This window comes from Phyllosticta citriasiana (assembly GCF_038021145.1).
Source record: "Phyllosticta citriasiana strain CBS 120426 chromosome Unknown IWZ02scaffold_1, whole genome shotgun sequence".
NCBI classification, from domain to species: domain Eukaryota; kingdom Fungi; phylum Ascomycota; class Dothideomycetes; order Botryosphaeriales; family Phyllostictaceae; genus Phyllosticta; species Phyllosticta citriasiana.
In genome coordinates, this window is record NW_027117278.1 from 587602 (window position 1) to 601408 (window position 13807).

The window sequence follows — 13807 nt, forward strand, 5'->3', positions numbered from 1 at the left end:
ACCGTTGAGACGCCAGTAAACCCCGCAGTTCCCTTGTAGTAATAACTCCAGTTCCCAGGCCGGATCTCTACTTACGTGATCTTCTTAGCATGAAGCGTGGTGGTGGTATGTCGATGTGGATGCGCGCCATCAATAAAGTCGTGTGTCGGTGAGGGGGAAGGATCAACCTTAATTGCCGCCGTCCCGTCCCTCACCTTTGTCGTCCGCCGGTGGTTGATACGGCTCTCTGCTCCCATTCGCCCGCGCCGCCTTTTCCTTTTCGTCTTCGCTCTGGCTCGCGCTGCCTTCTCCCTCCGTCACCATGCCATCCTTGGATTCTCTCCGCAATCTTTCAGCCTTGTCCTTTAGGACCCGCGCTTCCTCTGCCGCTCGTTGCGCCCGCACTTGCTTCTTCCACATGCCTGCGTACCGGCCCCTGTTCGCTAGCAGCTCCTCGTGCGTTCCTCGCTCTGCCACTCGGCCTTCGTGCAGCACTAGAATTTGGTCGGCGCGGGTGATGGTGCTGAGACGGTGCGCAATCACGAGCATGGTTCGTCCTTGACCCAGCGTAGTCAACGCATCTTGAATGTGCTCCTCAGTCTCGGTGTCCAGGGCTGCGGTAGCTTCGTCAAGCATGATGATCCGGGGGTTTTTCAGGATGGTGCGGGCAATGGCGACGCGCTGCTTCTCACCGCCAGACAGACGCAAGCCGCGCTCGCCGACCTTGGTCTGGTAGCCGTCGGGAAAAGTTAGAATCTTGTCATGAATGCTAGCCGCACGGCAGGCTTCGTAAACGTCCTCGTCTGTCGCGTCCGGATTGGCGTATTTGAGGTTATACATTAATGTCTCGTTGAACAGAACCGTGTCTTGTGGCACGACGCCAATGTGCCGCCGCAGCGAATCAATGCTCACGTCCTCGACGTCGTGCCCATCCACTTCGATGCGGCCGCTCTGGACGTTGTAAAATCGGAACAGTAGGCGGAATACGGTAGATTTGCCGCCGCCAGACTCGCCAACAAAGGCCGTGGTTGTTCCTGGTTCGCAGTGGAAATCGAGACCCTGGAGAGCGGGCTTGCGTTCGTCGTACGAAAAGTGCACATCCTTGAATCGAATGTCTCCTTCGCAGCTGGAAAGTGCTTTGACGCCTGGCTTGTCAACCACAGTTGGCTGCTCCTTGAAAAGCTCCAACATGCGCTCCGAGTTGATCATTGCAGATTGAATCATGCGGTAGAACGTGCCGAAGAAGTTGAGAGGCTGCTGAAGCTGGGCCATGTACGTGAGCAGCGATACGAAGTGACCTACCTGACTTTGGCCCGTCGTCACTTCGTATGCGGCGAGGAAGCAGGCAACCATGAGACCGAGCATGAAGACCAAGTTTTGCGTAATGTTCATGAGGTTCAATGAGAACAGCACCTTGTACTCGGCCTTTTGAAACTTGTCCACGGCCGACCTGTAGCGATTGAATTCATAGGCTTCGGCGTTGAAATACTTGACTGTTTCGTACGAAACCATGGAATCATTCCTTCTTGGCGTTAGTCGAAGTCCGGAGAGGAACGAACGACAGCACTTACTTGACAGCATCTTCCTCTCTATCGGCGTTGACCATCTGGCGCCTGATTTCGGCCCGCCACTGGGCCATGCGTATAGTTAGGTAGACATACCAGAACGTGACCACAGCCACGACGAGCGCGTAATACGCGTCGAATTGGATCAAGAAATAAGCAATGGCCACGCAAAGATCGACCAACATTGGAACGACCTGGAACGTCACCTGCTCCAAAAACGTATTAATCGAGCTACCCTTGCCAAGAGCCGAGAGTACTTCGCCGGTCTTCTTGCCGAGGTGGAAATCCAAGCTCAGGCCATGAACATGCTCAAAGGCGGCGACAGAAAGCTCTCGGTAGGAGTATTGGCTGACGGGGATCCACAACGTCGATCTAACGGCGCCGAGGAGGCCATTGCTGCCCTGCAGGATGCGGCAGAGAATATAGAAGATGATGTAGGCCCAGGGCATGCGCACTGGACCATCTTCGCCCGAGAGCACGTTGGTGATCCAACCCACGAGCAATGGCACCAAGACGTTGACGGCGCGCTGCAGCACCACAATCACAAAGCAGGCCACGACCACGACTTGCAGGGTCCGGTCCTTGGACGGCCACAGGTAGGGGAAGAAAACCGAGTAACCTCTCAAGTACTCCCACCAACTTCTCGATGGGATGTTTTCCGGCCTACTCCAACCAGCGGGTGCGCCTTCAGTGTGCTTGTGCTTGCCACCGGTTGGCATGGATCCGTAGTGGGTGGTCCCATTCGCGCTGCCATTCTCAGCATTGTTTCCAGCCAAAAGAGGCGCAGATTCAGTGACGGTGCCGTTTTCGGTAGCTCCCCTATGACGAAAGGTTACGAAGACGACGTAGAAGCCGATCAAGGCACCAATCAGCAAAATGCGCGCCACGTCTAGGACGACCTCGACAACCTCCCACTCGGTCATGTTGTAGCGCATGCTTCCACGGCGGCCGTCATTACCGGCGCGGGGTTCGCGGTGTGCATGTGTGTAGAGCGAGAGCGAGGCGCCCCAGATGGCGACCTCGAGGATCAAGGCAAAGATCCATGTGGCGAGGTGGGACTCATTTGGAGCGGGTTTGGTATCGATGATGGAGATTAGGAGGAGTATGTAAACGAAGAATGCGCCGACGAGATATATCTGGCGAGGTCAGGTCAGTCGATTGCCGAGGGGAGCCAAAAGTCGAGGAAGAGATGCTGCGTACCACGACAGACTGGCCGCACCACCAATGTTCCTTGCGGCTGTACAAGGCGTGGAAAATGACCGTGACTGCATTGGCAGCAAAGGTTCCGGCCACCAGGACAGAAAGCCACTCGAAGAGAAGCTTTTGGGCGCGCGGAGTGTCCTGGTTGGGATCCCGCTTTTGTTTATTCTTTGGAGCATCCCGTTTGGGCAGCGGCTTGCCTCCGGGACCGGTTATTATTATGTGCGAGTCGGAGGATTCTTTGGAGGGCTCGGGCCTCGAGGATGTAGCCACGCTGCGGAGGCAAAAGACGAGCAGGAAGAAGAAGAGCAGGACGATGGGATATGCGTAGTGGAGGTAGAGCAGGGCAGAGCGAGCGATATTATAGTTGAAGAAAGAGTCGTCGGATTGGGAGTCGAGGACGAGATCGGGCGGTCGTAGCGGCATTTCGGCGGGGAGGATTGCGGGTTTGGAGGTAGAGAAGGGAAGAAAGAGGGGAGGGATGGCGAAGAAAGAAGAATAGGTGTGGTCAGACAGGCATAACAGCGCGATTCGGAGGGGGAGGGGGAGGGGGGGGGGGGGGGGGGGGGGGGAAGGTCGTGTGCTTTTGGGGGGAGGGTCGTGGAGCGTGGGTTGCGGTGGGTGGCGTTTGGTTAGTAGGGCGAACAGACAATGGCTCTCGCACATGGATGTGTCGGGCTAGAGAGGCGGGCCCACTCGGGCGCAGCACCACCACGACGGACGCATGCATATCACAAGGCCAGACCATTTGTTCGTCTGCTCTGTTCTCCAGACATCTGTCACAAGCTCCATGTCCCATCCCAATCCAGCCCAGGAATTAGTACCAGTCATATTTTTAGCGGCGGCATCGTATCCACTCCATCACTGTTTGTCGGTCAGGCTCAGGCTCAGGCTCAGGCTCAGGCTTCTTGACTTCTGTCAGTCAATTGCCACGCCAGCCGGAGCCCTGGCACCGGCATCAGGCCTTAGCAGCTTGCATGGGCGGCCCGCGGTCCTGACTTTCTTTCTTTCTTTCTTTTTTTTTTTCTGTTTTAAATATTTTCCCTTGGGTTTCTGGCTTTTGTGTACATGAGTGAGGTGCCCTGAGCCAACTTCTGATGCCCTGAGGTGCCTGGTCGCCCCTGCGCTGCGCTGCAGCATCATCGTGGGTCCCACCTGCTGCAGTCCAGTTGCTCCCGCGCCACTGCACTGGTCCCTTACTGGTAGAAAACACCCCGCTGACTAAGTAAACACTGAACATTACCCACCTCCCCGGCCTTAGGTCACTGCTGCTACACCACTGCCTTTTGCAATACCCATTCCGACGGGAATTCCTTGACTTCTTTGCCCGTGCTCAATGACTGGCACACATCAACACCAACTCTTAAGTCCGCAGTCTTTTTCCCGTGTGCCGTGCCAAGCCGTCCACGTTCCCGTCATCTGCTCCCAGTTGGCGGCAGTGACAGTGACAGTGACGTATTGTCGGCCTCGCGACGCGCCTACAGTGAGTGCCTTACTGTTCCTGTTCTCTCCCATCGCGTCCCTTCTGTTCTCACCGCCTCGTGCCACCAGCATCACCAACTTGAGCTCCACCATCTCTCTCAATCGCCGTGATGCGGCCACGCTGTTGCTCATCCTCAACCACTCTCGCTCCGTCCATGCAGGCACCTAACCTGCCCGCGAACTCTCCGACCCTTCCCCGCTATGGCGGCCGACAATCCCCGACGTCCACCTGCAAACACCCCAAGCAGCACTCATCCATCATCATCCTCAATAGTGCCTGCCCCTCCTCCCCCCGCGCCTCCACTCCCGCCCCAGAGGTCTGCTGCCAGAAATGCCTTTACCAGATTCGTCGCCCAATCCTTCACTTCTTACGGTTCGCGCCCTCCCAGCGCCCAAGCCAGCCGCCCCGATGCCGCTAGAATAGCAAATCCTCTGGCTCCTAGGATTCCCGGGTGAGTCGTGTGATGCTTCCATTCGGCTGCTTCTACCTTTGCGCGCCGCTTCAGCCTCATGTTTTTTTTATCCCTCAAGGAATGACCATTGTTGCGCCCGCTGACTTTTCGCCGCGCTTCGCCAGATTATCCACCCTCTCGTCTCAAGATGCAAGCCACAAGACGGGGCTCGAAATTTCTGCAGTGCACATCAATCACGACCGGACACATGCTGTCCTCGCTGGCAAGGAAATTCTCAAGACAATTCGCATCACTGACACCAAATGCGCCGAAGAGACCAATCTCCGCGCCGCCATCATCAACTACGCCTCGCATCACACGTCGGCCGGCTCCACTGCGCCAACCAGGCACCGCGACACGCTTGAAATCCATGACGTGAAGTGGTCCCATGGCAACTACAGCTCCCACATTGCAACGGCCGCCGCCAGCGGCAAGGTCGTCTTGTACGACCTCAATCGGACCGGCGTCGAGCTAGCCCAATTGCACGAGCACCACCGTCAAGTCCACAAGCTTGCCTTCAATCCCCATCAGGGATACTTGCTTCTGTCTGGCAGCCGAGACTCGACCGTCCGGCTGTGGGACCTGCGTGATATGAAAAAAGAAATAATGTCCTGTCCCAGTCGGGATAGATACTCCGGACAGAGCGAGGGCATTCGTGACGTCTCCTGGTCGCCCACCGATGGCGTCGAGTTTGCATTTGGCACTGAAAATGGAGTGATACAGCGGTGGGACACGCGCATGAATCGTGCACCCAAATTGAAGCTCAATGCCCACGACAAGACGTGCTACTCGATTGACTGGCATCCCGATGGCAAGCACCTGGCCAGTGCAGGCGCGGACAAGACGGTAAGGATTTGGGATTTTTCCTCCGAGCAGCGTCGACAGAAGCCTGTCTGGACGATCCGTACACCACATCCCGTCTTTCATGCGCGGTGGAGACTGCCTTTCCAAGACCAAGAAGTATTTCAGTGCACCCACCTGGTTACCGCGTACGACCGCGATCATCCCGTAGTCCACGTATGGGACTTTCGACGGCCCTCACTACCATTCAGAGAACTATCCCTCTATCAAACCGCACCCACCGACCTGCTGTGGCGCACTCGTGACCTGCTTTGGACTGTCGGAAGGGAGGGCATCTTTACCCAGTCGGACGTGCGATATGCTCCGAAGGTGGTTGACAGGCGAAACATGTCTGCTTTTGCCTTGTCGTCCACCGGTGATCTCAGCGCCTTTTCACAGCGGAGAGCCCGCCATCGCACCTCCGGAGCTGCTTATGATTCGCCTCAAGGTTTTACCGTGGACGACAAGGGCAGAAAAGACTTTTCAGACAACAGCCTTCTCAGAAACTCGGCTGACGACAGCGTCGACGATTCATTTCTCAGTTCCTCACTCAGGCGACACCACGGCCGCACAGCCAGTAATCGGTCTACAAAGTCAATCAGCACTACCCCGCCCTCTTCTGACCATGCAGGCAGGATGATGTATCTGAGCGAGTCTCTAGCGGGACATGAAAAGTATTCATGGACTCCTAATCAAGCCGCTCTCCGCGGCGTGGCTCCTGGATCAATCAACGTGCCCTTATACACGTACATGGCGCAAAAGTATAAGCGAGCTGCAATTGATGATCCACCAACCATTCAAGGCTTTGCTGAGCTCCAGCAGGCGTTCGAGGCCAACGCAAAATACGCCCAAAAAGCTGGCAGTCACCGATTGGCGAGCTCATGGAGAATGGTTGGTCAGATCGTATCTGACGCAGTGCAACAACGGGCAGAAGCGAATCGCAGGCGCAGACTAGAGAACATTCCTGCAACACAGCCCAAGCTGCCGCCGCCGCCGCCGCCAGTAGCGGATGACACCGGATCCAAGGCTAAGACGGACGAGCAAGAGCAATTACTTCACCCTGCAGTGCGGACCATCCAAGGAACTGAGACAGTTGCGCAAAACAATGATAGCTCTTCACAGCTGCCCACGCCGATCGCCCGGCCGGTCACTCAACCTCGATCATCAGCTTCTGGCGATGCTAACCTCCTGCCAGATCCAGAACATGGCGAGTCTCTGGCTTTGCCGCCTTCTCTGGTGGATGCTCCACCGCCTCAGCAGCGCGGCCACGATCAGCCACAATCGGCTACAGCTGCACCTGCACGGCGTCGGAGCGTGTCGTTCCAAACATGGTCCTTTGCAACAAACGATCTCGAGGACAGAGCGGCCATGATAGGCGGCTACAGGGCTCCGCCACGCACCCCGCTGAGCCTAGAGCTCATGGGTCCGCAGACGCCGAACACGCGTCCAGATTTCAACCGACATGATTCTGGCGAGAGCTTTGCCATGTTCTCTACGTCGACCGATTCTCGTGGTCCATCGGTTCCAGGCTCTTATGCCAGCATCAGATCCCAGTCGCGTGCGCAGAATGCAGAATCTTTGCAGGAGCGTTGGGAGCAGCAGAGCGTCGGCCCAGCCCTGTCCAGCTTTGGCGCCAATGCCACGTCCGCCGATGGGCAAGGCGGATACATGGGGTCTTCAAGTTCCATTGGCGCTGACGTGCAGACGGTGCGTATCGACCATGGATTCCAGTCACACTCACGCATAGAGGCCTCATGCAGTGGCCTGATGTTCTCCATGCACGCGGCCCGTTCCAACCGCTGACTTCACATTTCAGGGACCTCGTACTGTCGACGGCTCGGCTCCGGCAAACGGGGTCAGTCCCGCGCCATACGAATCGGGAGCCGGGGCTCGCCCGACCTTGGCCTCGGCCACCTCGACCGCCGGTACCGTTGCAACAGGCTCGGGCTCAGAGCAAACCAGGGTCATTCTCGACATGGAGACTCTTCGCAGGCAGAATCAGCAGCTCATGCGTCACTCGAGCTCCGAATCGGATGCCTTTACCAGCATACAAGGAAGCTTCTCTGAAACTTCCGTAAGCAACGTTGACATGATGGAAGCGAGCGGCACAATTGTGCCAGAAGGACCAGCTGGGGTTGCCTCTCCCAAGCTTCTCCTACAGCCCCCTGGTCTGCCAGAAATCATCACCATTCCTGCCGTGGACGACGAGGGCAGTCATGAGCTTACGCTCTCCGACTATTGCGTCAAGCATGAAGACATGGACAGTGAAATCGGTGCACCTCTGACCCTCATAGACATGCTCAATTGGCTCGTCGAGTTCCACAGCAGCACTCTCTCCGACGCGCAGACCATCTCGCACATGCTCTTCATGATTACGGAATTCCTTCCCCACACTCACCCGCTTCCTGAAACTTTGACGTCCACAATTCTTAATGACTATGGCAACTACTTGGCCTCCATCAGCATGTCTCCGGCCAACATTCGCGTCATCCTCGACCGCAAGCTGACTCCACTGGCCAAGTCCGGCATCAACCCTCTGCAAGCAGAGTCCATCCTACAGACGTACCACTCTCAACTGCTGTCACTGGGTCTGTTCAATGCATCAGCGTGGCTCCGACGCGTGGCTTATCCAACGTATCCTGCCGTGTACGAGCAGGCGCTGCAGGATACCCAAATTGGGCTGCGTTGCCAACAGTGCAAGAATCCCATCAACAACTCCGCAGATAAGATGCTCTGCGAGAATTGCAAGAGAAGACAGGCGCCGTGCCCAGTATGCTGGAGCACGGTGCCGCCGGAAGGAGTAGGCGTTCCGCTGGCGCAGCAGAAAAAGAAAGGAAAGAGGGGCAGCAGCAAGAGCAAAGGCCACCAACGCGGCAAAGACAGCATAGGGAGCGTCAGTATTCCGCGCAGCGCGAAGAATTCGGCCGCTCCAGGCCTGCAGCTCGACCCCGTGTCCACCCCTTCCATGGCGCATCTCCCTTCTCCAACAGTCCCGTCACCTCTTTCTCCCCAGCCCACACTGTACACCTCCTGTTCGCTATGTGGCCACACGACCCACACCACCTGCCTCCGTGCATGGCACGCCGAGCTCGACTCGTCGTCCACTCCTAACCCCTCACCATCCAACAACCCCACCACCCCTGCATCTTCCAAACCCAGCGCCACCACCCCATCCTCCTCTCCCTTCGCCTCACCCCTTGCCATCTCGCTCTCCTCCTCCGGCGGCGGCACGTGCCCCACCCCGGGCTGCCTCTGCGACTGCATCGACGGGCCCCTACGCCGATCCCGCGTCGCCTCGCTGCAGCAGCGCCGCGCCGAAGCCGACCGCGGACGCGTACGCGACGACGGCCGGCGTGTCCGCGAGAGCGACGCCGTGCGCCGCGCTGCCGGTCTCGTTGGCAGCGGCAGCAGCGCGGCGTTGCGTGGTGTTGTTCCTGGTGGCGGTGGCCTTCCGGACGTCATCGTGGGCGGGCGGCGCGGGCGCGAGCGCGAGCGCGAAAGGCCGGCTACGGCGTTTGCTGGGTCAATTGTCGGCGGCGGTGGTGGGGCTAACTCTCCTGCTGCTGCTGAATCGGGAGCGGCGGCGCCGCCGCCGCCGTCTGCCACCATGTCGGGGCTGCGGCGTGGCGGCAGTCTGAGAGGCTTGGTTGCAGCGGGTGGCATGACGGCTGCGGCGGCGCTGGTGCGTGGACAGAGCCGAGATGACAGCGCCATTCGTGAGGGTGAGCGGGATAGGGAGAGGCACGGCGTCAGCTTTTTTGGCCGCGGGCGTGGAGGCAGCATGGTTGCAGCGGCAGGGGTAGGGAGTGGTGAGCAGCAGCAGGGACAAACAAGGAGTGGCGGCAGTGATGGGCAGAGTGGGAGGAGGGTTCGCGTTATAGAACCTACGGGGAGGAGTACGTAGAATGGATTGATGAGGGGGTTTACTTGGGGGTTTGAGGGTTTAGGGTTTGGATAGGTTCTTGGATGGTGGGTCGATGTAACCACTTGGTAGACTACCCATTCAATCAGCAGCAATAAGGGTTTGCTGTTGAGCACAGCACAGCGCGACATGGCATGGCATGGCATGGCATGGAATAAATACATCATTCTCAGCATCACGACAGCAGGCAGAGAATGAAGTGAAGAATAGACATGAAATGGGAAGGTGGAAAAGACGAAGAGGAGAGAACACGGTGATGTTCTACACACACACACACACATGTCCCCCCACACACAACAAACGTGAACTCATCATCCATCCCTATACCCATCCCCTCCTTTTCGACAAAGAAGAGAGGAGGAGGAGGAGGATCAGGATAAGGAGGATAAATGAAGTAGGTGAGGTGAGTGGCAAAACGTCGTAGCAGTTAGCAATGAAGCACGAGTGAGTATGTTTCTAGATTGAGGAGGAGTAGAAGTGAGTGACAGCAGTAGTAGCGGTGGTAGCGGTAGTAACAGTGAACGAACCCTCCCCTTTTCAGGCCGCGGTGTTGGCTCGGGGTTTATGGGAGAGAGAGAGAAAGAGAGAGAGAGAAGAGAGATGGAGTGGAGTGGAGTGGAATGGACTGGACGAGAAATAAGGAAAATGGAGATGGATGAGAAGGGAGAAAAGGAGGATGGCTTTTCTGATTGAAGATAGATAGATGGATGGAAGGGAGGGGAAGGGAGGGAAATAAATACTTTGACCGGAATGAATAGGAGTTGAAGTGAATTAGGAGTAGAGGCACGGGGTAGTCGTGAGGTCGTAGAGTTGCTACTACTGCTCGTACATCCATAGATATATAATCTTTCGTACTTCCTGCTGATAATCTTCCATATACTTCGTAGGTCGACCTCGAAGAAAGAGCGCTCGCTCGTTCGCTCGCTCGTCCCAAAGCAACAAACCGCCCAACCTGCTCCAATCCAATCCAAACCAAACATTAAATATCCCACGATGTAGAAGAAAGGGTGGTGATGATGATGATATGAAAAGGGGGGCGCCAAGTCAGTGATGATCCAAAGGTGGGCCGTAATGATAGTGATGATGAATGACATGCCAGCCTCCCTCCCTCCCTTCCTTTCCTTTCCTTTACTTTCCAAGAACCCTCCAAAACAAACGGACAGACATGAGCGTATCCAAAACAAAACCCACACTCGCTTTCGCTCTCGCTCTGTCTTACTCTGGCTCGCTCCCCTCACAACACCAACATGGCGCCCACGCACGCAACGAGCGCAAAACCACTTCCGCCCACAAAACCCTCCGGTCTTGCAACCGCCGCACCACTATTATTCCCCGACGCACTAGCGCCGCCGCCCTGCGAGAAACCGTTCCCACTGCTGCCGCTGCCGCCGGAGCCACCATTACTGCTGTTGCCGGCGCCGGCGGCGCCCTGGTCCGACGAGCCCGAGGCATTGGGGTCGCTGTTGCCGCCGCCCGAGACGCCGGGGACGGACTCGGGGACGCTGGTCGCAGACGATGAGGGTGACGAGGCGGTGCCGGAGGCTTTGGATTTGCCCTTGTCCGGGTCTTCGCCTGTGCCTTGCAGCGAGCCGAGAACGACGCTGGTGTCTGTGATGGCGATGCTCTGGTTCGTGCCGGCCAGCGCGTTGTAGACGTACGTTTTGTCGCCCGTTTTGTTGGCGCCGGACGGCGGGTCGTAGCATGTTACGTCGACGGACGAGACGGAGGCGTAGTAGTAGCCGTTTTGCATGGCGGGCGAGCCGGCGCTCCAGTTGATGAGGCCGCCCGCCCATTCGATGGTGCCTTTGCCGTTGGATGAGAGGCCTGCCGGCCATAGCGAGAGCTGCACGCGCGACGGCGTCTGTGGGTACGAGAAGCTGCCCGATGTCGCGTTCCAGGTGTCGGATTTCTTGAGCGTGCGCACCACTTTGCCGTCGATGGACCACGTCAGCGTGTCTGGCTGCCAGTCGATTTCGTATTCGTGTTCGTTGTCAAAGGTATTGGACGTGTCGTGTTTGCCGCCGTTTTCGTCTGCGTGCGCCCAAGTCAGTCAGTCAGGGGGTGTTTCCAACCAGGGGGGTCCTCTCAAGGGGTGGGTGGGTACGCACAATCCAAGACTCCCTGCCAGTAGTAATTGCTCTGGGCCTGGTTCAGTGTCGTCCCGATAAACTCAAAGTCAATCTCATCCTTGACGTCGCTCATAAGGATGAAGGCCGTCACGACGCCGGCCCCCTGGCTGGTGCGCAGCTTGGCCGAAATCTTGCCGTACCAGACGTAGTGGGTGCTGGCGAGCAGGGTGCCGACGCTGCCCTGCGCCAGCGTCAGCAGCACGCCGCCATTGTACTCGAGCGGGCTGCCCGACGACACCCAATTGGCCGTGCTCGCGTCGCCCAGGTACTTTGCAATGTCGGTCACGCCGTTGAGGTTGTCAATCTTGAACTTTGACGCGTCGCAGACGGGCGCGGGCACGCAGCTGTCGAGCTGGTGCGAGAAGAGCGGGTCGCAGCCGCCGAGGCAGTATGCGCCGACGCCGCACTGTCCGTATTCTGCGCGACGAAAAAAAGATACATGGTTAGCGCAGCGTCACACGGCGGGCCTCACGTGTTGGCCGCGGCACGAGCAGGGAGTGATTTGGGATTCGGGGTGGTACGAGACGAGGGGGATGGGAAGGAAAGGCGTACGGGAGCAGCAGGGCGAGTCAGCCGGACATGGGTTGTTGGGGCCGCAAGTGGGAGCCGAGGCGGAGGCAGTGGTGAGGAACAGGGCGGCGGCTGCCAGCGAAGCAGCAGCAGCAGCAGAGGCGAGCGAGCGGACCATGGCTCGACGGGAGTAACGGTCGTGGTGTTGGAGGGTGTAGGTACAGGCCTACGTGGGCGGATGTTGGACGAATGAATGCAGAGTGGGCCGTGGTACCAAAGAAACCGGGCTGGTGTAGTTGCAGGTTCTGCGCACACGACAGACGGACTGATGCAGGCTTTTGGTGAGGAAGAGGAACCGAAGCGACAGTGGTGACGGACAGACGGAGGGGAGAAAAGTAGCGAGAGGGAGGGGAGAGGAGAGGAGAGGGAAAAGGAGCAAAAGCTCAAGCGAAGGATGTTGGATATTGACAGTGAAGAAAAGAGGAATGATAGGGGACAGGAAGGAATGCAAATAAGGGCTGTGCTGTGCTGTGCTGAGTGAGAGAGTGACGGAGAACACAAGAGTGAGATGAGATGATAGGCAAGGAGCTCCTTGTGGGGGATCTTGGGGCTCCCTGGAGCGCGACCGACGGGCTAGGCTGGAAGGAGCCTAGTCGCGGGCCGGCCAGTAGGGTGCCAATAGTTTTGACAGGCACTTGACAGCAGATTGACGCCTGTCAGCCGACTTCTTTGTCCTTTGTGTGTCTGTCTGTCCTCCTCTCACTCTTCACGCGGCCCGCCTTGCAGCCGCCTTGCCTCTTCTCCGTCTTCTTCTTCTCCGTCTTCTTCTTCTTCTTCGTCGCCCTCGGTCGGCTCCGTCGTGGCCACCGGCGATCAAGCTGCAACAACCAACGCCCACGGCCAGCCGATGATCCATGGGCCCTCCCGCTTTAGCACCCACCGCCGAATCGGCGCAGCCGAGCCTGGCCCTGGGCCCGCATCCTACTCGTTCGCGCCGCCGACTGCAACCTCGGAGTACGCGCAGGCAAGCGTGCAACTGGTCTGGTCGACCATGACATGGACGTGATGCGATGCGATGTGGTATGTGTACCTGAAGAAGTTTCAATCAAGGGGTCGATGGCATGCGGCTTTCTTTACTGGCAACTCCCTGCTTGCGACCTGCACGCGCCACGCGGCCAGAGCGGATCGCCGCCGAGCGAAAAAAGATGCTTAATCCAACACCAACAATCCACCTGCCGCTTCCGTCGGCGCCCTGCCGGGCCCATCCATCATTCATCGCCGCATTTCATGTCTGGCATGCTGAGAGCAAAAGATAGGGGCTTTTCCACGACAGAACGACCATTGTTTGTTGACGTTTTGACGTTTTGACGTCACTGCGCTCTAGCTGTCCGCTCTTAGCTACCACCTACCGTCATTACCATAGCCGCACAGCAATCTCCCCCACCATCCGCCGCCGAAAACAGCAAATTGTACCAAGAACAGCAACGGCAGCAATGCCAACAATTACTTGCCCTCCTGACGTCCATCCTCAAACATCTGTCGTCAGTCACGTTTCCTTTCTATCTGCGGCAGCCCGTCCGTCCGCAGTTTGGTAACAAAAGTCGTGCCACACACAAGTACGGGTTTCCGCGAACTGGGTCCTGAATAGTCCCTGCTACTATCCTGTGTAGACAGACGCTTGAATGCTCCCAAATCGTGGCCTTGAAGAGATGGGAGGTAGCTCGAATG

The 13807-nt window shown here is 57.6% G+C and overlaps 3 protein-coding genes across 3 annotated transcripts; 1 reads left to right on the forward strand and 2 right to left on the reverse strand.

Annotated features, from left to right (window-relative positions):
- Positions 1-168: 168 nt before the first annotated feature.
- IWZ02DRAFT_369620 (heavy metal tolerance protein precursor) lies at positions 169-3170 on the reverse strand (the record flags this gene model as incomplete). The annotated part of the gene is made up of 3 exons (XM_066764446.1): positions 169-1501; positions 1551-2680; positions 2745-3170. 3 exons carry the CDS (start codon positions 3168-3170, stop codon positions 169-171), a joined length of 2889 nt encoding a protein of 962 aa, XP_066626857.1.
- Positions 3171-4249: 1079 nt separating this feature from the next.
- On the forward strand, positions 4250-9519 carry IWZ02DRAFT_7239 (uncharacterized protein). The gene is made up of 3 exons (XM_066771121.1): positions 4250-4678; positions 4804-7225; positions 7335-9519. The coding sequence occupies exons 1-3, from the start codon at positions 4428-4430 to the stop codon at positions 9420-9422; spliced, it is 4761 nt and encodes a 1586-aa protein (XP_066626858.1). The 5' UTR covers positions 4250-4427; the 3' UTR covers positions 9423-9519.
- Positions 9520-10674: 1155 nt separating this feature from the next.
- IWZ02DRAFT_466888 (cell wall glucanase) lies at positions 10675-12257 on the reverse strand (the record flags this gene model as incomplete). Its single annotated transcript, XM_066768526.1, has 3 exons — positions 10675-11471; positions 11549-11986; positions 12122-12257. 3 exons carry the CDS (start codon positions 12255-12257, stop codon positions 10675-10677), a joined length of 1371 nt encoding a protein of 456 aa, XP_066626859.1.
- Positions 12258-13807: the final 1550 nt, after the last annotated feature.

Bases quoted from the DNA above. Each gene is read 5' to 3' on its own strand.
- IWZ02DRAFT_7239 (XM_066771121.1), top strand. From the start codon at position 4,428: ATGGCGGCCGACAATCCCCGACGTCCACCTGCAAACACCCCAAGCAGC. The intron at 4,679-4,803 runs GTGAGTCGTGTG...GCGCTTCGCCAG, and splicing joins CTGGCTCCTAGGATTCCCGG to ATTATCCACCCTCTCGTCTC. The intron at 7,226-7,334 runs GTGCGTATCGAC...TTCACATTTCAG, and splicing joins TTGGCGCTGACGTGCAGACG to GGACCTCGTACTGTCGACGG.